The following is a 24,796-nucleotide window of genomic DNA, read 5'->3' as shown; positions in this document are numbered from 1 at the left end:
CTGCTTTAGATTGTTTGCCATAAAAGTGTAAGAATTAATCTTGCCCTCATTTTTGTTATTGCTACCAGAAACCAAACTATTTTTATTACTTCTTGTATAGGGATTTGGACCCTGAACTATTTTCAGAGTTCAGGAGAAAAGGAGTTTGTATTTTATTTTCTTTTCTTCTCCCCTCGTGCACCCTTCCTCTCCCCAAGCTCACAGGTAAAGTTAATTAAATAATAGTTTTTAGGTGCATGAAGATGTTCAGCATGGCTTGTAAAACTGTAGTAAGCTGTGCTGTACTTTGTTTGGTCCAATACTAAGAGTTTTAAGGGGATTCAAATGATCAGCTTATGTTGGTTTGTTTCTCAGAGCAACAGCTGCCCTGAGCCAAGCATTTGCATCATATGTGGAGAGCTTGGTACATATTTTACTGATTGGAAATAATATGTGAAATTCAAAGAAATTAAGACCTTCCTATATTATTAGTCCTTTGATTAACAAATCATCTTAATGCTTGGTTTTGAGGCTTCCTTTTCTCTGGGATTGCAGCTTGTTTGTGTTGTTTCCCAAGCAGCAGCCAGTGGCCATGGCCTGGGATGTCAGTGCAATCCCTGATCCAGCACGCTGCCTTTGAGTGATGCCTTTCCCCTGTTGGGTTTTATTAAATGTCAGAGCACTCTGCTGATGTGGCTCCATCCAGTACTTGTGCCAGAGCATACAGGAGTCTTCTCTTCCATAGTGGAAGGGTTGTTTTTAAGGCAAAACTATCTGTTGTAAGCCTATAGCAGAAAATACTCAGATATTCCTCCAACTTGCTCGAAATGCAATGTTTGTCCTGCAGTTGCTTTCACAGCAGTCTCCTTTTTCAGAATCTGTGGCAACACTTGTTTTTTTAAAATTTGAATACAAGTGTTTTAGCAAAAAAGGTCCACAATGAAACCAGTGAACAAGATAAAACAGATGAGGCATCTTTTTATTTTGTAAACAGATAAATATGGTTTTTCAGGGACTGAGTGTGAAATTGCCACGTGATTTTATCTGTTTTTGCTGCCAGCTTCTATTTTCTCTGAGATTGTAGATTTTTCATGGGAGGAACCATTCCTTTTTCTTTGTGTTAAAGATGCCTTTGATATTTCTGCTGGTGTTTCAAGGAGGTAGGAAGCTGTAGCCACTCAAACCAGGGCAACACCGCAGGCCACAGTAGTTCGTTCATAGGAGGACTTTTTGCAACTCTCTCAGGATCAGGCAAGGCTTACAAATAGGCTTCTTGGTCCTGTGAATTTCTGTGAATCCTGTGAAGGACTGGTAAAATTCAGGTGCCATGGGAAATAAGTACACACAACTTGAAAAGCTGTCATGTGTCTGTGGTTCAGATTTAAGCATTGTCTTGTTATACCCACTTAAAACTTAGGTGGAAGCTTGCATGGAAAGAAACTGAACCTCTCTGGAAGGAAAAAAGTAAATTTTGTGCAGATTAAAAATGCAGTTTCTTCTGCCCTAGGGAATTTTTTTGTTGAGTTTGAGAGAATTAATATGCATTTTCAAAGCAGTGCCATGAAGTGTGTGTTTTGTTTGCAGTGGGTCCCCTCCTGTCCTGGAAGAGTTGGTTCATGTTTACTTGTGTGCCCTTTATGCAAATGGAAAAAGGCTAGAAAGAAAGTATTTTTACTTTAAGTAATAATTTCTAAATATATTGCTAAACAGTTTTCAATTTTCATTTAAAATGTTTTACTAAATACAGGCCACAAATATTGTGAAAATGTATCATGTACTGCTAACGTCTGATACTTTTAGTTTTTTAACTTTAGACTTCAGTTTTTCTGAATTCCTTCTTTTTATCTTTTTGCCTGTTTCTAATAATTCACCCTTTCTGTTTTTCTATTCTGTTCATTCTTTTCCTTTCATCTTCCTTTATTGTCCTTTTCTTAATATTTTATTCCTTTTTTGTGTCTGTTACTATAAAAACTTCCTTACTTTCTCTTGCCAGATGATCATCAACCTTTAGCAGTCCCGCGTTAAAATCTAGCTATTCAAGGAATCTCACTTTATTTCTTCCCTTTATCAGGCAGATATAAGCCATACTGAATGTGATGTTCTGCATTTTTATCAATGTTTATCTGGGTCTAGGCTGGATGCTCAGTAAAACAGCGAATATATCTCTGACTTCCATACACACACACACAGAGTTATTCATCTTCTGCAGTCTGAGGTCAGCTTTCTGCTTTAGAGAATCTCAGGAAAGAGCAGATAATGGAGTACAGTGATGTATGATTCTTTATGAGCTGCTGTTCTTCAAACACAGCAGCTGGTTTTTACAGTTTCCACTGTTCTCCAGGAAATCCTAGATAATTTTCTTGCATAATAGAGGGATCATATTAGTGTAACACACAGCTTTAGTTGAGCAAAGTAGGAGCGCCAGTAGATTCACCTGTGCAGAGGCTCAGGCAGTTGTTGCTGGTTGATGAGCAATGCTTTGTGCTCTGACCTCCACTGCTGTGTCTGTCCCTCTCTCATTGTTCATGATGCACAAATTTGCATTTACCATTTATTCCTATTTCATGTCCCTTGAAAAATTAGGTCTTAAATGTGTGTATTTAAAACAATGTTATATTAAAGCCTTAAATCCTGTAATTAGACTGGCTATTGTTGATAGTTAATACTGTGCTTTGTTGATAGCCAAACCAAAATGACCAAGGCTCCAGAAGTCTGATGGTAGAGATGCAACAAAAGTTTGTTTTGTTCTGCTTAGTGTGCTGTATTACCAACATAGCACACTGAGGACTGGTGAAACAAAGTGAACAGAATATGGACTTTAAGTCACCTGTAATGAAACTTTTCTCTAAAAATGGGAAGAACTTGCAGCTGTACCCTGAGAAGGGCCACATAGAGTCCTGTAAAAGCTGCTGTAGGAAAAAACCAATACACGAGGTGATAGTAAGGTTTGCAAATGTAACTGGCATTCCCAGGGTGTCCAAATGCCCCTCAGCAGCCAGCTCATGGCGTGGCTCCTCAGCCCAGCTGAAGGTGTCCAAACAGGCACCAAGTGCAGGGTAGAGGTCCTGGGCACAGAACAAAAGGAGCAGAGGCAATTGAGCCATGTCTGGCACAGTGACATGCACAGAACTAATTTCTTGGGAGCTGAGACAGAGCTGGGAGGAAGATTGAGAAACCAGTGCTGAAAACCAGGAGTGTGACCCATGGGCTTATTAGTGACATGAAACTAATGTTTTTTTAATTCTTCATTCCCCGAAATAACCCTGTCTTGTGCACTGGGCTATCCTTTGAACAGTGGTGGGGATTTTGAGGAAAGCTTGGCAGATCCTGCCAGAGCTCTGGGGTCTCTGCTGAAAACAAGAGAGTGATTTGTTGCAGCAAACATCCAGACTATTCCCTGAATCCTGCCTGGGCTGCAGCAGGCAGTGCTGGAGAGGACAGTCCCAAGCAGGCACTGCAATCCATGGGCATGAGGAAAGGGCACCAGGCTTTTCTGTGGAGAGAGGAGGCACTAAATCCTGCCCTGGCTCTGACCCAGCAGAATTGTATTTGGGCTTGTTAGATGGACACAGGCTTTTTTCTGGGAGATTAGAGAAATGGGGCTTTTTGGCAGGAGCTTAAAGATAAGTCTGGTCAGGTAATTACTTATGTCAGAAAGTTGTAAAGGAAAATTTTGGAGGCAAGTAGAACTACCGGTGTGATTTAACCCATGTTAGTCCATGGTTAATTTTCCAGGTACCTGTTTGTGTAACAAATTGCATATATCTGACTGTCTTTGTTAACAGCTTCTTCGGGGCTGTTGATCTCTTGGCTTATTTCTGTCATTCCTAAAGAAAGCACATCTTTCAAATCAGTTTTGGCATTTGAAAATCAAGTTACTATGGAGGGAAAAAAAGGTCTAAATTTTGGGAGGTTGTTATTAAGTATCTGAAATCATCTACCACACAGAGAAGGGGGGGTTGGCAATCTTGTGTCTTTGATCTTGCCATTTGTGGTCAGATTCTGGTTTTGAGATCAACAGAAAATCTTAATATCAGTTCTGTTGCTTTCTGTCAGATCATTTGTTCTTTCAGTTTTGCTTCTGAAATAGCCTCATAATCTTTTACTTCTCATAATCAAGTAAATAAATTAGATTTATTGTTGCTTTTTCAAAAGCAGAGAGAGAACAGTTGATTTTTAAGTCTTTGAAAAAGCTTCACTGGCACAGGAATTTTAGGCCAACAAATAGAATTATACATTTTAGTTTGACATACTTTGTGTTTATTTAAAAAGGCTGTGGAAGACAGAGAGGGTAAAGGTTAAAATAATATTAACTGAGCCCTCCAAATCTATCAGTTTCATTCTTCTTTTCCTGAGTATTACTGTAGTCAAAGTAGTTAATCAGAATCAGAAGGCCACATTAGCATTGCTGACATGGATTTGTCAATAGTGAATTGAGAGGGTGGAAGCTGGAGGGGGAGAATAAATCCACAACAACCTAACTTCTGGCTCACACCACATCGTCAAGGCTATTTGCATTGATATCTGTAAGAAATTGTGTTAACATTAAATCTTTTAAAAAGCTGGATTCTGTTATGAGCTGAACAGTAAAATAGTTTCCTAAGACTGCTTATACTGAAAAATTTTTGGAATTTATAGTTTTGTTTTAATGTTTGCTTGAAATAATTTGGATAATTACATGCTCAGATGATGGTGTGTTTAAAAGGGTCTTTGTTAACCTCTCTGTCCTGCCATGTACAATGGAAGCGGTGCTGGGGATGTGTTTTAGCAGCATCATGTCCTGGCATTCCACCGCCCTCGGTTCCTCCTTGTCCCCTTTGGCCAGGCTCAGGAGAGTGACCTGACAGTGAAAAGGGTTAAATAAAAATAACATTGCTGCAAACGGACTTCATGAGATGTAGCGCGAATGTCGCTATTTCTGTTCTCTGACGTGTGCTGTGGAAGTGGGCTGATAGCAGACCTGAGCGAGTTCCTAAGCAGAGAGAAATTTAAAAGGCAAAAAGATTGGCTCCAACAACGAGTCCAGCTGCTCCTAGTACAGAAACTTGCCTTGTCTGGACAAGTTTTACTGACCCCAGTCTCTGGCTTCTGTCTCTTGCCTGGAGATGTTTTTGTGGCATAGCTGTTCCTCCTCTTTCCCCTACTAGTGCATTTTTGGTGTGAGTCTCTTTTCTCCTCCTCCTTTGCTCCTGAAAGATTTCTGGGAAGGCTGTCAGTTGTTTCTTTTTGCTGCCGAGGGAAGGAGGTGGAGGAAGGCAGTGTCTTTTTGGAGACACGGACAGGGAGAGAGGGCAGGACAGGAAGAAGTGTGAACGCTGCAACTTGGGCTGATATTTCTGTACTCTGTGCTAAAATAACCTCATTCTGCTAGCAGGGGAAACTGATGTACCTGGCATCTGCCACGAGTCCCGCCCCAAACCTGTGTGAAAGGTGCAGAGATACACTGTAATTTTGATGCTCTGATAGCCATGATTGTTCCTGAAAGAGTGTTGTTTTTGTTTAAAGTAAGCTCCTTGTTACTGCAGGGGCAATTCTTTGTATGTAATCCGTGGCTTTTCTTTTATTAATGCCATGTTGTATCACAATCTGAAACCAAAACTGGGCACTGCTTTTGTTTCTTTTTCGGCTGATAATTGTCTCAAACAGTCTATCAGCCAGTCAGTTTTATTTCTAATACAAAGACTTTATTCAACCCCACTCCCAATTTAATTCTGTATGTCTCTCATCTGAACCCATACAGCACATGAATAGAATGTCAGTTGCTCACAAATCCATTGCTGTGCAGGCTTTTATATAAACAAAGTCCTAAGGATAAGCAAATGCCTTCCTTCTAATTAGCAGCATGTTTTGTGGTTCCATACATTCCAGTAATAGACAGCTCTGGTGCCTAAAATAATCCCAGGGAAAACACTCGTATGCTGTGAAGATTGGGCTGGGAGGGAGAGGAGGCAGGAAAAAGTGTTGTCTGTGTTCTTGGAAGCCTTTTCTGTCTTCATTTGGATGCTGTCAGCTTCTTTTACACAAACATTACAGCATCCAAGGGGAATTAGAAATACTTACCCATGACCACATCAGATTTTAGGTTTGTCAGGAGAAAGCAATGCAGAAGCAGGACCTTGGTCCCACTGCTTTCATTTTGGTTTCAGCATGCTGATAAATGCCTCCTAATGCTGGAAAGAGGTAAAGCTAACTGTCTAGGTGGAATACAGGAAATTTAAAAGTCTTATCTCATAGCTTAGAAATGGGTTTTGGATCTGCAAAAGTGCTGTGTAAGTCCAAAGTAAGTTATTGTCTGTTGTGGTGTCTCTAAAGTTACACAGCAGCTTCCCTTTTATTACCAGTCTGTTTTGAAGTGGTTAGGGATCACTTGGGACAGAGAGACAAAAGTGGGATGCTTCTGGTCAAATGGCTCTTAACTGAGATAATAGTGGTCAAATTGGCCTTTTAACTTCAACAAGGTTTTTTTGTGAGTCAGCTTATCCCAGCAGCAGTGGAAATAGGAAAGGCAATGGTTTTGGTTTTCCTCCTAGCCTTTTGCACCTATGCCTTTTGGCCATACCCAGTTCTGGGACCTCACTAACCTGTGTGGGGGCTAAACAATTTGAAAGTCCGTAAGCTCAGTGGCCTGAAGGACAGACAGCCAAAGGGCAGGAACAGCAGCTGATCATGGGGCAAAATTTTTACCCATTGCTAAGTGGAATGTAATCCACATTGCCAAAGCACATCAGCTAAAGTTGTGGTTTTGGGAAACAAAAACAAATGAGCTGTCTCATACAGCTGCATGTCATACATCCTTGAGGTGCAGATCTGCTGGCTGCACACAAACCAGTGCAGTCATTTTGCCATGCAAATGCCATCCTGGTTCCTAATACTTGCACCTTGCCCCATGTGGGAGGTGAGAAAGACATAGGAGAGAGTCAATCTGATGAACCAGACACGAGCTGCCAGTATTTAATGTTGAAGATAATTAACTATTGCAACAACTTACCTAGGGGATGTGCCTGTACCTCTGTGATCTGAAATCTGTCTAAATCTAGATTGGATGCCTTTCAAAAGAAGGTATTTTGGCTGAACTGCCAGTCCTTGGGCTTCATACAGGAACACAAAATGTCCTGGCATATGCTGGGCATGATGTCAGACCAGCTCATGCGGGGGACAGTTTCTATAATGCAGCTCCTGTTCTGACATTCTGCTGTTCTCCAGGCCACCACAGTGAGTTGGTGATGCAATTCCACACAGAGAAGTCCTTCCCCATGATCCCTGTGCCTCCCATACCCCTTGGGTGCTGACCAATCAGCCTTCCCACCATTCCCTTACAATTCCTGCTTGGTCATCTGAGAGATAATGACCATCGTGATCCTGTGACCTCAGGCACCTTGGGAACCCCACAAAGAGGAGAAAACAAATGAAACATTTTCATCCTGTCCTCCCAGGAGCTTCCAGAGGTGGACATCTATAGCAGCATAAATAGTGGTGGGGAAGGAGGGCAGTGATGATCCCAGTCTATGTGTTGGGAGCCTTCCTGTGTCTCTTGGCCAATGCTGGCAGAAATTGCTTTCATTAACAAAGTGTCAGGAAGGCATCAGTGGCAAATGTGCTGACAGTGAGCAGCTGTTCTGGTGGTGTCCTCAAGGGATGGGGTGCCTGCAATCTGAGATTCTTCTTTTTTCCACACAGAAGTAATTTCCCAAAGTATTTACCATGGTTTTGATCTTTGCCCAAAACTGAAATTTCTTTTCTATGGCTGGAACAAAATTTGGATTGGAAAGGGCGAGACTCTTCACTCACCAGATGAGGTTTGACAAATGTAAAACATTGGTATGACTTTTCATTTGGTTTGGTTAGAGACAAAGATATTGCTAAAAATTCAAATATGAGAGTCTTATTTAATCATTACCCTCTTACAATGGGTGTAAGAGGCCCACATAAATATAGCTACAAAGTACTGTATTTTAATAAGCTTGGATACATTGTAAATTGACAACTTCTAGGATAATAAAAACCCCTGCTTTTATGTCCTAAAATATCATGAAGTGGGATTAAAGCTAAATTTTTAACCTTTCTTTTCCTACTTTTAAAAAATGTTGCAGCAATAGTTTGTAGTACAGAAATAAATGTGCTGGCCATGAGAGTTGGAGTGGTGCGTGGCTGACTAGAGAACGTTTTTCTCATCTCCAGGACACTGTCCCCATACCAATGTCAGCAGTGGCCTCTCCAGCCCCCCAGGCAGTGCAGAAAAAGCCTAAAACTCTTGTTTTCATCACACACACAGGGGCTGTTTCACTGGAAAACTTGAGCTGCTGATATTTCCGTAGAGATCGGCTTAGATCCACGATAATGCTTCTCAAGGACTTACGTCTTCAGTTTTCTTAGCTATTTTCTGCAACTCCCTAAACAAAAATATCTCTGCTCCAAATTCAGAAAGGTCACTGTCTTCAACCACAAATTTAATTAACAGCTTTCCTCTTCTCCAGACTTTTTCATTCCCCTCTTTAGTTAATTTTAACTCAGTGTCCCACATTAGGAGCCTGTATTTTCCACTTGAGGGAGTAGATGCTCAAAGGAGTGGCCCCAGGGAAGCTCAGCTCAGTAAGTGATCACCAGTGGGAGCCAGGCTTATACACAGCATTACACCATGGAAAGCTTCCCATCTCCTGTTTCAGACAAAATGTCTACAAAAACAATACTACTACTTTGCTAAATTCCTGCATTCTGCAGATGGGAAACTCAATTTTTACAGGGAAAGCCAGGCTGTTTTGGGGCAGCTCACGGTGCTCTCTCTTTTTGCTGCTGCTGCTAATTTTTGTGAGCACCATAGAATACAGTAGAAAATTGAAACTGTGTGAAAGATCAACAAATCAGTGTAGAATGTCACGCAGCAACATCTGTTAACTTTGGCTCTATCTCATATCCTCCTGACCCCCTCCTTCCCAGCTACAAGTCTCCTGTTTTGTGAGAGCCCCGAGTGACAGGGACTTGGAGGGGAGGGGTCTGGAAATGTCTTGCTGTTTCTCAGCAGTCTGAAGGTCTTGCAAAAGTACTATCTTGAGTGAAAGCTTAATGTTTGTGTGTTTCTATACTTTTAGTTATGAAACAAATGGGAATTTGCTGAATGAATTAATTGTATTGCTCTGTAAAAGTCTATCTTGAGAGCCATTATGTATGGGAGCTTACAAGGCCTGTGGAGAGAAAGGAAAGTGGCTTCCTTTTCTAATTAGGGCTTTCAGGAAATCATTGATTAGAGAATCAAGTAGGGTTGTTCAGAGACATTTGTTTGATAGTACTTCAGATAAATGAAATTAGTGCCTAATAATAATTTTCCTAGTGACACTGGAAGCTGCTGTACTTTCTAATGGTAAGCTTACCCTGACTAAAGCTTCTTCCCCCCATCCTTCTTGTCCAAACAATTATAGCTGATGAAACATCACTTCCAATCTGTAGGTCCCAGTAGAAAAAATGTAAATCTCAAAGGAGTGATATAGTGAACAGTATGCTCTTAGTAGGATGGTGTCTATCAGGACCACATTAATGCTTGTTCTTATATTGCATATAAAAAAAGTCAAAGGAAAACCTTGACCTTGATTATATGTAGGAATATTTTACTTTTTCTTTTTTTTTCTTTTTTTAACAGGGTCAGCAAATTTCATTAGCTCCCATTCAAAAGTTAGAGGAAACTTTGTATGAATATCAGCCTCTGCAAGTGGAGACATATGGCCCAGAAGCTCCAGAGCCTGAAATGTTGGGAAAGCTGGGGTAAGTAAATCGGCACATTTTAATTCCCATTTTCTGGCATTATAGCTGGGATTATTACCATCTTCAGATTGCCAGGGATCTTTTTCTTCTTTCCTTTTTTTTCAGGGATCTTAACGGAATATCAGACTTCCTGCCTAACCAACATTTTGTTTGGGTGGATAAGCTGAAATTTTTGGTCCTCTTGCCTTTATAGATCTATTGAGAGCTGGACTGGATTGCATTAGTGTTTTTAAGGTTGTCCTTGGCAGTCATAGTGAAGTAGCTGTTCATTTTCAGTTGCACAGCATTAAAAAATAAATAAATAAAAATCTGGGGCTTAATTTACCCAGCTGTAAGCCAGTAAAAATATTAAAGTTGGGCTGTTTGCCATGGAAAAGGGTAGATTTACTTGTCGGCTGCTGTCTACAGTCAAACTGTGTTTGTGAGAAATGAAGCACAGAGCTTAACTTTGTCAAAAAATATAATGTGGGGTTGGTCCAGCAGCTTGGCAGCATTGTGGTGTGCATCCATGTTTTAAATGTAGTTTGGGAGCCTTCTATGCCTGGGTAAGGGAGGTTAGGGAGTCTAGGAGTGATGTATCTGCTCTCTGCAGATGTGTTTGTAGCTGAAATGCCACCTGAAAATGGTAGCTACTGAGGGAGTGTCACCCAGCTCATCATAGCTTGACCCTCAAGGTCATCAGCACTTCCAGTGCCTGGAAAACTGCATGGCAGAACAAATGTGCAGGCTGGCAAGGCAAGAAAGAGTTTAAAAAAAATAACAGTTTACGTTTGGCTGTGCAATCTGGGAAAACTTGAGTACCGAACAAAGTAGAGGCAATTTAGTGTGCAATTTGGGAGACCACTGAAGTCCAAACAGGAATCCCATCAGTTCACTGGCATGGGCGATGTTGTATCTCGTCCAGGAAATGACAGAGGTAGATAGACTTAATAAGGTAAATAAGCAACCTAATGGTCCTTCAGAAAACTGAAGTGAGAACTGACAGTGAAAGCTGTCTGGAAGTGAGGCTGTCTCCATTTTTATTGTTTCTGTGTCCTCCTGATGCCTGTAATTTTTATTATCTGGTATCAAGCTTCTGCGACCAAGTATTAATTAGGAGTTTAAACTTGGGCAGTCTGCTTCGGCCTTGGCCACCTGTTTGGATGGAGCACAGCTGTGAGGGACCTCCAGTGCGAGAGGGGCTTGGAGGCCCCCTCAGCCTCATCACAAACAAGAAAAAGATGGCTTGTGCAGAGAGGATTCCCTTTGCCTGTGCCCCATGAATGCTGGTGTCCAAATCCATCAGGATCAGTCATCAATGTCCATTGCATTTAGTGCACCAGTTCTGAGGCAGCCCAACGCTTTGCAGAGCAAAACCCTTTAAAACCTGCAGTTGTGTCTGTGTGGGAGCATATTCCGAGTAGGGTTTGCTAACAATGCCACAGTCTTTCCTTGGAGACACTTTGAAATGTGCTATTTTCCTCCTGTGAGCAGGACCAGCCAGGCTTGTTGGGCTTGGCTCTGGAGGTGGTGGAGGAGCCGAGGGCTGCGGGGTGGCTGCGGCAGCACGGGGAGGCTCACGGCTGCCTGGCTGGCTTGGTGGTGCCCACCAGAAGAGTTCCTCTGAGTCCCGAGGCTGTTTGCCATTCCAAAACAAATACATCAATGCTGTGGCTTCCCAGCCAGCACAGCTCTAACCCTATTCCATGGGGTGTCTGAAATACCTTAAACCGTGCAGGGCTGTTGGTTTATATATTTGTGTTTCTGTGTTTATATGAACTCATGCGCATTTCCTGTTGATGATGAATGCTTAACTAACGCTCCTCTGTCCCTGCTTTGGGCTGTGCAGGCAGCTGCACACAGCTGCCTGGCTGAGGCAGAAGAGCTGGGCACAATGTAAACCTCTCCAGCTAAAGACTTTTAGTTTCCTGTTCATTTGCACTTATAAAAGGCCGTGCTGGATGGGGTTTTGAGCCACCTGGCCTAGTGGGTGGCATCCCTACCCATAGCAGGGGGGTTGGAACTACATGGTCCTTAAGGTCCTTTCCAACCCAAAGCATTCTAAGATTCTGGATGTATTTAGTTGTTTCTATTTTTTTTTTTCAATTTTAGTTTCTCTTCCTTTTAATTTTCCTGTTAAAAACTTTGTAGCCTGACATGTATTGCTGCTAAATAGTTCCCTCAATGTCCAGGCTGTTATCTGAGTTTCTGGAGCCAGAACTATTGCAAAGACAATTGTCAACTTCGTGACTTTGAAGTCACTTCAGGTAGCATAATTCATTGACTTTTTTTCTTAAAGATATGGTTTTTTTAATCTTCAAAACACTCAATACAATGAGTTTTTTGAATATTTCTTAATCTCTAACCTTCTGCAAGACCTGCTTTATGTTTCAGCATTTTTTTCTTAGTGAGTTGCTGTAATGAAGGACACAGCTGGCAAGAAGGTTTTAGCGAAGAGCAAGAAAAAGGGTAAATACTTATGGGGTCATGTAGAACATTTGTAAGGAATCTTTTATAATTAAAAAAAAAAAGCTTTTTAAGATACTTTTAAAATACTTTTCAAAAAACGTAATGAGCAGACCATAAACTTGATTTTGCATTTTTCCACTGCTCTTCTTATTTGCATATTTTGGAAATGAGTGAATTTATGTTTAAATTGTTCTTACAAATTTGTTTTCCATTTCCCCTGGGGATGTAAATTTTCTTTTTTTTTTTCTTAAGTACAGCAGAAAAGCATTAGCATCCTTGTGCATTTTTTGTTAGGGTGTTGGAAATCTGAGAATAATGAAGATTTAGGATTTCTTTTTTCCTTCAACACAAATGATTGGTATAATGTGTAGGGGTTGGTGTCCTTCAGTCTCCAATGAAGGTCACTTTGGTTGTTCAGACTCGAGGACCAGCTCATGCCTGTCTCAGCTGTCAGATGGAAACGTGACTTGGAAAAGGGGAGAGGATGTGTGAGAGCATCTCCCAAACATGTGGTGCTGCCCTTGCAGGAAAATGGGGTCTTGGATCACTGGAACATGCCCATCCTGGGGGTGGCTTCTGCAGCTGCCTGTCCCTCCACGATGACTTACAGCCCTGGGTCTGTGTGGCTTTGTCACTGCTCTGAATTACTGAAGTGCTCAGGGACGTGCCCTGGGAAATGGTTGGTTTGTGCACGGAGCTGGGGGCAGCCTGCTGATGGTTTGGAGAGAGATCCCTGCCTTATCAAGGGCTCTGCTGCCACTTCTGCTGTCACCACAAACTATTAGTTTGGACTGAAGTGGGAAGTGTCACCTTTTGGTTCAAATTGGTGCAAATCTGTTGAATTGCTTTTTGGGGAGGTGTGTGGCTGCAAGAGAGCACGAGGAGCACCTGGGTGCTTGGGCACTTGCTGCCAGTGCTTGGAGGTTTTCTTAAATGGGAAAAAAAGGCTTGTCTCTCTTAATTGTTTTTTTTTTCTTCCTGATGTTTTTGCTGAATATGCTGAATTTGTGTGGTTGGAGGTCTGCATTTTTCTTACTGGAAAACAAAAGAAATGAAAAATATAACAAACTGACATTCCAAGTAGCGAAAGAATAACACAGGATGGGGATGGAAAGTAGTTGTGTTGCTTTAAAAATGTATGTTTGATACATTTTGTAGTTTTGATTTTAAAGGAAAAACAAAACAAAAAAGCCCCAGAGGATCCAAATGATTTTTTTTTTGGAGGTCCTGAAGAATGTAAAGACATTCCTGACAGTAATTGTCTGTTTTACAGGAGTGGCCACACAGCAACCACCAAATTTTACAGCTGGGAAGAGCCATACACAAGCTACTTAAAAATTGACTATAAATTGAGAATCTGCTTATGTGATTAGCATTTTGGGTAAAGATATATAAACTTCATGACTCAAGGTTTAGAAGCAGACTCTAGTAATCCAAAGTAAATCATACTCAACACAGTGCCAGTCATATCCTCACCATTCTCATAAAATTGAGGTAATTTACAAGTCAGGTTAAAAATTTCTCTTTGCAGCAGACCTTGTAATCAAGTCAAGCCTGGTCTGCTTAAAATAAAATTGTGTTTCCTACTTAGCTTTGGAAAGATCCAAGCTGAATATATATATGGGTGTATATAAAAAAACCAAGTTTCCTCCAAAAATATTTTCTTTAGGGGAAAATGTGACTTCTCTTTGATCTATCAACTTGTTTTCATGTATTATCACATTGTTAGGAGCACCCTGGTTAATGTTTTGTTTAAACAAGATGCAGAAAAAGAAGTTCAATAGTAAACACTAATCTAATGAAGACAGGTAATATACTTAGATAAATTAAAAATTAAATCTGAATGTAATTTTAAGAGTTGAGGGGGTAAGTACTGAAGCAGAGTGGGAGTGCTGTAAAAATCTGTACATACAATGAATGGTTTTAGCCCACTGTGCTTCTTCTTATGAACAACTGGGTTGATTAATTCATTTTTTCCTAGTGTAGGACAGCTCAGGCATTTTAAATTTTGCATTAAGATGAGGTTGGGTTTCATATCTGTTACAGCTTTGTTAGTGTTTAATTTTTAACCTTCACTTCAAGTGGAAAATTTCTGCATATTTCTTTGTTGTACAGTGTTGTAGTGTAATTTGAAACACATGTAGAGTTCTGGCACTTAATCTAGAAATGACTCGTGTAACTTCTTTGCTGTCAGTCATTGTGATTTTTTTTTTTTTTAAGTGAGGCAATAGTCAGGATGGTCTCCAAACTATTCTTACAGCATAGCTGAGCTGCTCTTTGGCTGGATTAGCTTCTGCTAGAACCCTGTCAGTGTCTGTGTAGGGTTCGAGGCAGTGAAATAACTGAGAATTGATTTTGAATGGATGACAGAACTGCTGGGCTTTAAAAGTCCATAGCAGGTGATTTTTCACATCTGCTCTGTCACTGGGGTATGCAGATATTTCTTGAATCTTGGAAAAGGAGAAAAGCCACAAATGAAGGGCTGATTTGATCTGCTTTGGCCCATTGGGTTTGAACACTGAATTCATTCTACTCCTTTTAATGGAATCTAGTCTCTCAATAAGCTCAGTAGTCAGAGTCTAAAGATTGAGTAAGAGCAAGGGAAGCTTGTCTTGCTTTGGAGGGAACATAGAGGGCTGCACTCCTTGCAGGAATTCTCTTGGCTACCAAGGCATATGGTCTGAATTTCCCAGAGTCTCCTGTTGCAGGGCCTGATCCTCAGCCGTGAGATTTCTGTCTTCTGTAAAGTGTTTTGCATTGGGTACCTAATGAATGAGATTGGCAGGAAAGGATTATTGCTTTAAAGACTCATCTACAGTTTCCATACAACCTTTTATTTTTTGTTCATTTTATCATGAATAATTGAATAAAATCCCATGAATGGCAAAACAAGTACTGTGTGGGTACCCTTTTTTGGAATCATGAATATGGCCAAGTGTTCTGTCTCTCAACAGAACTGCCTGTAAACCATCTTGACCTGGTTTGATATAGAAACTGTCTGGTGTTGCTTTAGCATTCCACAGAAATCCTACAGCCTTCATTTTAGGATTTTTGGAAGGACACGAATTTAATATAGGGGAGGTAGATTAGCACTAATTTTTCCAGCTGAATGGAAATCAAGGAGTGCAGCCTTTAGTAAGTCTGAAATCTTACTGTTTAAGGAATCAGCTTTCTGGCAAAAAAGTCTATGAACATTTCAAACGACACCCCGTAGAATATGGTGTTTTGCATGGAGCTCTTCTGTCAAGGTCATTAGCAATTGAATATATTAAAAGTGGACTGCTTATGAAATGGAGAGTTTTGTTTCCTGTCCGCCCACCTGTGGGTACAGTGTGGGTTCTGTAACTGTAAAAGGTCTCAGGAGGGTTATGAAAACAGAGAATATGGAAAATATATAAAGAAATAAAGAAGGAAGCCTGCATATACCACGCAGTTTCTTACATGTAAAGCTGGCTGTAGCTGTGTGTTTACCACTAAATTAACCTCAAAAGCTGGCCCTGACAGCAGAATGTCCATGGTGATTGTTTTTGTTGGCCTTTGGCTTCAAAATTAACTCATCGATCTAACATGAGTCTCTGTGCTCAGAATACCGGTCTGGTAATGTTTTTTTACTTTTTCATGCAATCATGGAAAAAATATGTTTCTGCTCGAAGCAGTTGTCAAACAAGCTTCTTTCATCGACAATCAGACACAGGGCAGCTGAGTAAGGCTGTTTAGTCTAGAATAAATACTCATGAGATTACAAGGTCGCTGTAGGAAATGTAATTATACCATTTATTCCAGAATAGTCTTTCTGTAGCATGGGCTTGCCGAATACTAAATCATACATTCATTAAAATACTTACAATATGAAGAGGGGAAAAAAAAAATATCAGAGCCTTAACGGAATGGAGATTTGTCTGCAAACTGTGCTACAGGATCAAGCAGTAAATATTTAAAAATCAGGATGGTAACACTGGCTTTATTATTGAGAGTTTGTAGGAGGCAAACCCTGAGTTGTCTCTGCAGGTTTGGAGGCAGTGCTGCTAAGTGGGCAGCTGAAAGGTGTCAGGCAAAGCTGTCTGCTGATGGATTATAATGTGTCAGGAGGCATCCAGCAATTGTGTGGGCCAAATGCCCTATTTTCTGTGCTCTTTGTGTCTCAGCAAATCAAAGCCTTGTTACTACCAGCCACTTAAAAAGACCTGATTGTCTGTGGCAGTTCTTATCTGTTATTGAAAGCCCTTCTTTGCTTTCATCCTTCCCTCCATCCCCTGCATTGATATTGCTGTTGAAGTCTGGTTCTCTTGTGACTCTGTATGTCCACAGGCTTTCCTCCTTAGCTTTTGGTAGAAGTTAAATTTTAGGACTTCTGTTGCATCTCTGAAATGATGTGGTAAATTTGAGATCAGTAGTTTTTATGCTAAGTATTCTCCTTTTCTTTACATTTTTCCTTCCTTGCTTCTCCTGCACTCCATCATGTTGCCCTTTTTGAGTCTTTCTCTGGCTCCTTAGCCAGATGGATAATTGCACTGGGAATTGTGTGGTTGCCACAAGAAAAACAATATGTTTTACACATGCGGGAGAGATCTGTCCTGATTATCTCTCACTTCCAACAGCAGGGCCTCAGTGTCCTCCAGTTTTTGTAGTTCTTCCTGTGACAGAGCCCCAGATGCTTTCTTTGAGCCCAGTGTTATAGTACAGAGGCAGGAACACAGTGATGGGGAGCAAAGCCTGTCTGATGGAGCGTGTGGGAGCTCATGGAAATCCATTGCTGAGCTCCTCCTCTTCATCAGCATCTGCTCCTGCTCTGTGCTTGGCTGTCAGGAGAGATGGCACAGCAAGGACTTGCTCTGGGGCAGTCTAAGAAAACCCTGGGATTTTCTTCTGAAGGTTTATTTGGATGCAATAATCTTAAATTATTTAGTCTCAGATATACTTGAAGTAGAAAGGTAATGAGCATCCTATTTGAATTTGCCTGCTGAAGCATTTGTAAAAAATCATTGCAATAAAAATTTGGAAAGGAGGAGAGAGAGGCTTCCTAAGCCCTTCAACACTGCTGTTTAAGAAGGGGGGGTTATGTTAAATGAAAATATTTAGCCAGAGACAGCCAGCAAAATAGACTCATAAAGAGGAAAATAAACTCAGAAATGATGCATCATCTTGACTCTGACACTGATAAATACACTTGTAAAGCAGCATTCTGAATGAAAATTTTGTTCAGGTATCAAATAGCTGAAAAGGTGAGTTATTACTTTCCTTACATGGCAGAGGGAAGCATGAGGTGTTGAAGCTTTCTGCAGCTTTTGAAGCAGTAGTTTGTGATTCTTTAAACCCCTTCAGATGGCTTTTTTGAAGGACTCTCTAATGCTTAAAGCTTCTCCAAAGAGTGCTTAGTGGTAGCAATGAAGGATCTCTTCCTGAAGGAGCAGGTCAGTTGCCAAAGTCAGTAATTCCAGTGATAAATTTCATCCTATATATGCAACTGCTCTTAATCCTGATAATGATGGATGACAAGATTTTTAAGGTTGGGCTGGCAGTCTCTGTTTTCTTATTTTGATACTGATCCTGTAGGCCCTCAGATTAGATCATGCTGGAGGGAAAAGTGGAGCCAGAGAACTTTTCCTAAGAGTTAATGATATCCCATCGCAAGTGTGTTCTTCTTTATTTTTCCTCATTTCCTTAAAAAACACCCCAAAACATCCAAGTCTTCCACACCCATAAGAATTGGGATTTCTGGCTCCTTCCATTCCAGCAGTTTGTGCATCTGTCCCCAATGGTTGTCACACTTGCTGGAACAGCAGAGATTTTCAGGATAACTGAGATCAGAGCTGCTGCATGGGAGGGAATGGTTGGACAAAGAGGGGGGACCCTAAAAGTACCTTGACTGAAGCTCTTTGGATTTTTGAAATTGGAAGATGACCAAGGACAGGTTAAAGGTTGTTATCTCAGGTGCCTTTTGAAGTTAGAGACTTCATGTTGGGTCAAGGGGGCAAAATACATAATATGGCTTTCCTATCATGCATTATAGCTGTTTCTGTGTTTTTGTTTTGTTTTGTGTTTTTTTTTTTTTTTTTTTTTTTTTGTGTGTGTGTGTTAGTGGTGCTGCTTAGAGGGGATTGAGGAATTAAAATGGTTGGCTGGAGATTATATACACACATTTAGGAACCAATTTCATGGCTTTGGTTTTAAAGCCTTGCTTGTAGTTATTTGAAAACTGCTCTAGGTAAACAAGACATGCAGTGCCGGGCTTCCAGAAAGAATTGAGTTGTTCACTTCTCCCTCTTCCAAATTGAAGCATTTGAGTTAGGCTGTGTTTCTAATAACAAAACAGAGGTTTGAACATAATGGGACTTCACAGCTGAACTATTGCTCAGGCTTGGAGGTAACACCACCATATTTTTGTTTCTTTAACTGGTATTAAATGTAAAAACATAAATCCCTTTCAGTGGGAGAGGAGAAGGGGAGATGGTTTTCATTTGGCATAATTTCCTGTGAGACGTGGTTCTAAACAAGGCCCATATTTACACAAGACAATACAGTTTTACATGTTCTGGTATATCCAGCACGTTTTAAAATTGTTTAGCCAGACCCAGGTATTAAATACCTTCACAATAAATGTGTTTAATAAAAGTAGATGAAGTTTGAAATAATTTTTTAATAATTTTACAGTAGAAACACCAGTTAAATCAACCCCACTGCAGTAATAAATGTCACAAAATCAATTAATTATAGTTGCTTGCCACTGCAAAATCAATTGTGTAACTGTTCTTCTAAAACTGACTTTTACATTACTAAATCCTAAACACTACACTTCTGTAACTTGTCAGAATCAGGTTTTGGTTAATAGATATTTTCAGTGATGTAATGGGAACTTCTGGCATGGAGTCAGAATATAATGGACTGTGATTAATGTTTTAATAAGCACTTTTCTTCTACTTATGATGCAGCAGTGAAATGGTTTCCTGCTTAGATTGATAGAAAAGCAGGTGTGCGTACATACTTTATTCTTTCAGTAAGAATAAGTTTCCCAATGCTTCTGCTTGAAAACATTTAATATTTTTCCTTGAGTCAAACACTGCTGATCTGGGGGTTTCACTTTGTTTGCTTTAAATCCAGCTATTGCTGATATTTGTCAGCTGAAAGTGGAGGGTGCCATGGAAACCTATTCAGTACTTGAAGTAATTGCTTTATAAAAAAGGAAACTCATTAGTTTAAAAAATAGTTTTGATATATTGACATTTTCTTCAGTGGAAGGATTTGTTTAAAATAGTGTTGGAGTAATTTGAAAGTGTGCAAGAACACATACAGTGTTGAAAATATTAGCAGGTTAGATTTATTATGGAGGTTGATGTAATACACTTGCTACATCATGCTTGGTTACTTTTGTCCTGGAAGTAGTTGTGTTATTCTGTATTTTAAATATTTCTTTTTTTAGGAAAAAAAAAATTGATAAATAAGAAAGTATTTTAGTCACTGCTTTTAATGACCTATCAATCCAGATCTTTTACAGGTATAGCTTTTTTTTTTGCTTAGAGCTCAAGTCAGGTCTTGTCCTGTTGGTGTTTCTTCTAAGATGATGCTAAAGGTGAGCAAATTCTTCAGGGTCTTTGACATCCTAATGACATCTGGTGATGGTTTTGCACTTGGTCTCCACTATTCCTCTGCAGAGGAATAGATATACACACATAGAAAAATTATATATATATATATAACCACAGATCATGAGGACTGTCTTCTGAGGAAAACAAAGTCATCTTTCTTTCCTTCTCCTCTGTCCTGGTAGACTTGATAGGAACAGTGCATATACCTGTGATGAGGAGAGAGAAGAGGGTGAAACCTGTAGAAAGAGAGGTCCCATGTCTTGCTGGCATCATTCCCCTAGCCTGGATTGCAGGTCCCTATGCTCTCCACCTCTGAAAGCTGGGTGAGTCTTTCTGGAAGGATGGAAAAGGTGCTGAGGTCCTGGCTCCAGTGCAGGCGCTTTTCTCCCATCTCCGGACTCCTGTCGCCGTTAATTGAGATTCAAGATAATAGATTCTCCATCCCTTTGTTCTTTCCCCTAAACCTGGAATATTACTGACTCCTCTGTTCTCAGAAGCATCGACCCATGCTTTAATTTTTCCATCAACTTTGGAAAAAATGCAGATATCAGCATACTTGTGTTTTTAATATTTATTGAGAATTTACCAAGCAGCCTCTCTACCTTGGGTTTGTGCCAGCTCTCTCTACTGGGGTAGTGTCTGCCTTGCACAGAGGTTACTTATGGTTTCCTTTATTTGCTACTGCTGCATTTGTCTAGTTCTCCCTTAAAAAGATGCAGGAGGTGAGTGCTGGCTGCTATCTTTATTTTCTGACTCTCTTCCAGAGTTCATGAGGAAATGCTCCTGAATAAAGCCAAAAAAATTCTACACCTCTTCTCCCCTTCCTGTCATTAGAAGGTTCTCTCTCTCTTCCCCCTCTTTTTACATTTAGGCCCTGATGGATTGGGCAGACTTCTTGCTCTGTGGTCGTTGATTCTACTAATTGTCAAAAGCTATTCCAGAAATGAGAGCGAAGAGATTTTGCACTCTGAGGCCATCTCAAAACTTGGAAGCATAAAGGCTCTGCTGTTCCAGACTCTCTTCAGCACACAGTTAATTTTGGAATGAAAAGTCCCACAGATATAGAGTCTGCAAACAATCTGAAATAAGGAAACAATATCTTGCCTTTTTATTTTTTCCCTTGTTCCATGATGTAGGTGCATCCTGCTCTTTTTCTCCCCAGAAGCAAGGCAAGTATTGTTCTGAAGGTGTGAATGCAATGGGCAGTTTGCTTTCAGGAGTCTGCTGTGACTGAGCAGTCCCTTGCCTTGAGCAGTTTGGGCCATAGGATCCTTCTTGATCTTTTGGCTTTTGTCTAAGAACAGTCACTGAAGTTGTTATTTTTGTATTTTGCATTTATTACCTCTCTCTTTTCTGCTCACCCGGAAGATTTTTTAGTTCTGCTGTATTTACTCAATTTATCCAGGCCTTGGAAAAGCTTTGAGTAGGAGAAGAACACACAAAATTGGAGTTGCCCAGTTCTACAAACATCTGAGCAATTAACAGTGTGGTAACAGACCCTGGAGGTGACAGCAAGGACAGCTCAGTGCAGCTCCTTCCTCACCATTTTCACCAGTTCTCACAGTTAACACCTCCAGACTCCTTCCCTGCTTTCTCCAAAGAGCTGTAGGAAGTTCATATGTTGCTTGACTTGTTTCTGGCTCTGGTGTCAAAACACTAATCTGAAAAACTCCCATTGAACTTGTTTGGGTGCTGAGCATGGTAGGTTTAAAAATAAATAAAAGCTCCCCACAGGTCCAGTTCTGCTCCCAGACCTGGCAGAGGAATTTGTAGTGGCTTCAGTGGGACCAGGATTATACCTTACAGAAGTGCCTTTAATGTTCCTGCCCTTGGGCACTCTGGGTAGATACTTTCTTTTGCAACACAGAGGATGAACTGTGTGTGCTCCCAGACTCTTCCACATAATTGAGGAGTGTGCTCACATGGCAAATGGAGCAAAGGAATGCAGCTACCTGTCGGACAGAGGGTGGGCAGTGGAGCCTGGTGCTGGTGCTCTTCATCCCCGAGTTCACAGATATTTGGCTTTTCTGGGAGCTGTTGGCTGCTGGTTGATTTTCCTGTATTTCAAAACAAATGCTGAAAACTTGCCTGGAGCTCTCTGCTCAGATCAGCTGCCCATATGTACTACAGCAGCAGGTTTTACAGGCTGTCTGCCCTGGGAATTGAAAACCAGAAAAAGAAAAGAAAATCAATGTATTTCCTTTTAATGCTATTTTTGTCTCCTTAGAAAAAGACTATGAATGGGGCTAGCCAATAGATGAGATTTCAATGCTCGTGTATGGCTCCATTTCATGCCTTCCTCATGCACATGTGCATTGTTTCTTTTTGTTTTTCTTCTTTCTCCCATTGGTGCTTTGGTTCATTACATGAAAAATGGAAATATCTGATTTATAATATCAGCATTAGGTTCTGGGAAGTACTTGCTACTTGCAGTAGAGAGAAACACAAAAACAGAGGTGTCTGGGTGAAGGTGGTACTACAGGCTCCTGGTGTGTGCAAAGAGCAGTGCATCCTCTATTTTGGGCTTTAAAGGATGTTATTTGCAACAAATCCCAGGGTTTTTGTCGACTCATGACTTATATTTTGGTTTTATTCAGCATTTTTTTTGTCCTTTGAGGGCTCCAGCAGCTGAAACAGCATCGTCTTACCACATGGCAGTTTCAGCTGAGCCTGGTGTTTGAAATGGCAACACTGCTAAATGTTTGTGACTTGTTTTTAGAACACCATTTCAGCTGCCAGTTTCCTTGAGAAAGCAAAAACAATATGAAAAGCAAGAAATACAAATAAAGTAGAGGCTTTAAAATACTTCTGATGTACAAAAAAACCCACCCAAACCAAAAAAACTAAACACAAAACATGCAGAAGACATGCTAAATTTTTCAGAATTTCTTGAATATGAAAAACACATCTAAATAAGCATGTATGTTCCTGGATTCCCTTCACCTTTTCTCTAACTTATGATTGATTAAATTCTTTCTTAATGAGCTGTTTCCAAACATTTTGCTTTTCCTTTGATAAAAGGCTTGGGTGCTCCCAAAAGGATAGCTGCCACATGGTGAGGGTAGATATAGGGGAGGATGAGAGTTCCCCAAAACTCTTCTTCCTGACAAAGTGGTGAAGAAACTGCAGTGGTACCATGAATTTTTTCAGGGAGAGGGTAGGATTTAGGGTGCCAGGAATAACTGCTTTGAGGGGATAATCTGTGTGCCCAGGAAAGCTGTTTCTTCTGCTGGAATTATTTTATTAATACCTATCTTTGTGCATGGCTATGTGTGTTTGCAGATATTGTTGTGGATCATTTTACATTTACAGTGATAACTCCTTGGAGTTACTGCTGTTGTATTATTAGGTGTTCTGTATGTCTGCAGTACAGTGAGTTTTTCAGTAAGTACAGCTGAAGCTCAGTGTTTTGCCCCAGAAAAGAGAAGGTAACACTCAGAGCTCACTGCAGGAAAAACAGGGTGAATTCTGAATTCCTCTACTTTGATACTATTTTGTGTCTGTATCCACCTCCTTACCTCCAGGAGAAACCAGAGCCCAGGTTTTGTAAGTCAGGCACCATTTTCTGTGTTGTTTCCAGGATTAATTAATTTGTGGTGCTGTGTTTGTGTGACCTGTTCTTAGCTCCTGCCTGTGTGACCTTTGCTATTAAGCTGTCTCTAACTGGAAAAAGTCCATATTAGTAAGTGCTACGCAGATTAATTTGAATAATTTATCCATTTCCTGAGCCCCCTTAAATTTTTTGACAGATGTACATTCTGCAATGGGCGACTTTTATATTTTCTTTCAAATGGTAGATGAAAGTTGTTGAGTATCACTAGGATAAAATGAGATCCCTGAAGGGAAAATACCTCTTTGGATGATGAATCCCCATTTACACTTACTTCTTAAGAACTATCAGTGTAAATAATGCTTTTGTTTGTTTGTTTGGGTTTTTTGTTTGTTTTTTTTTCTGCATATGGTACTTAAAAAAATTAATTACTGCCTGCTTTTTTTATAAAGCTAAAGGTAAGCTTGCGTTTTTCATTGGGTGTGTCACTGAGGGGTGTGTTAATTCTCGGGGTGAAGAAATTTGAGATCAATATTGCTTCAATCCATAGGTCAGTGTAGGATATTTTCAGTGGCAGTCTATTAAATGGACAGGACATACAGTGGAAAGTTTTGTACTCCAGGGGGTTGAGGGATAATAGTTCTGATGCAGAAGGGAAGCTAAATCAGAAAGATGACACACACGACTCCTCTGGAAATATTAACAGATCATTTTCCTTAAAAAACCTGAATGTTTTCTGTACAGAAAATGAGGAGTTTGCATTGATACAGATTTAACCTCCATAAAGAGTTACAGGAAAATCCTGCAAAATTCAAGGTAAAGTTTGTGTGGCTTTTATATTTGAGATGGCTTTTAGGGCAGCCTAGGCTCACGTGTGCTCCAGCCTGTGCTGGAGTAGCACAGAGGTGGTCTGGGAAGAGCCAGCTCTGCTTCCCCTGTGGTGTGTGCTCTTCCATGGCTCCAACTGGTAGAACCTTTGTAGTACAAGAAGTTCTCACTCACAAAGGGCATCAGGTTAGCCTTTAGTAGATTTATGTGCCATAATATTATTTAAGCCTTTGAAAACCTGCCCAGCGCTGCGAGGCAGATAATGCAGTACTTGTATGGGGCTACTTCAAAGTGAGCTCCATGGAGTGCTGGCCCTGCTGCTGAGAGATCAATACAGTCCTGTGCTCTCCCCCTTCAATCACATCAACAGCCTGTCAGAGGTGATGCACTGCTCCACCAGCTCAATACAAACAGCAGCTTGATTCTGGTAGGAAAGAGATTTTATTGGACCAAACCCCTTTTCTCAACAGAGTGTTTGGTGTTTTACTTCAGAATAGGTCTGTGCCTGAACTGAAGTGACATTTTCTTCTGTGATGTCCTCTTCATTGCTGCTCAGGGACATAAAATCTGTGGAGTGTAAGTCCACAGAGACCTCGATGTTTTTTCTCAGTTATGCATCCAGTGAGTGCTCCCAGTCCCTGGCTGCCACCTGGGA

At 40.6% G+C, this 24,796-nt stretch overlaps 1 protein-coding gene across 1 annotated transcript in view; it reads left to right on the top strand.

Annotated features, from left to right (window-relative positions):
- MNAT1 (MNAT1 component of CDK activating kinase) overlaps positions 1 to 24,796 on the top strand; it is a 117,764-nt gene that overhangs the window by 72,693 nt on the left and 20,275 nt on the right. The window contains exon 7 of the mRNA XM_021554535.4: positions 9,611 to 9,732. Within this exon, the coding sequence (XP_021410210.1) occupies positions 9,611 to 9,732 (122 nt within the window). The remainder of the gene's footprint in view (positions 1 to 9,610; positions 9,733 to 24,796) is intronic.

This window comes from Lonchura striata, chromosome 5 (genome assembly GCF_050655825.1).
Source record: "Lonchura striata isolate lonStrDom1 chromosome 5, ASM5065582v1, whole genome shotgun sequence".
NCBI lineage: Eukaryota > Metazoa > Chordata > Aves > Passeriformes > Estrildidae > Lonchura > Lonchura striata.
Note: the sequence above shows the minus strand (reverse complement) of the source record. Positions and strands in the feature narration are given on the sequence as shown.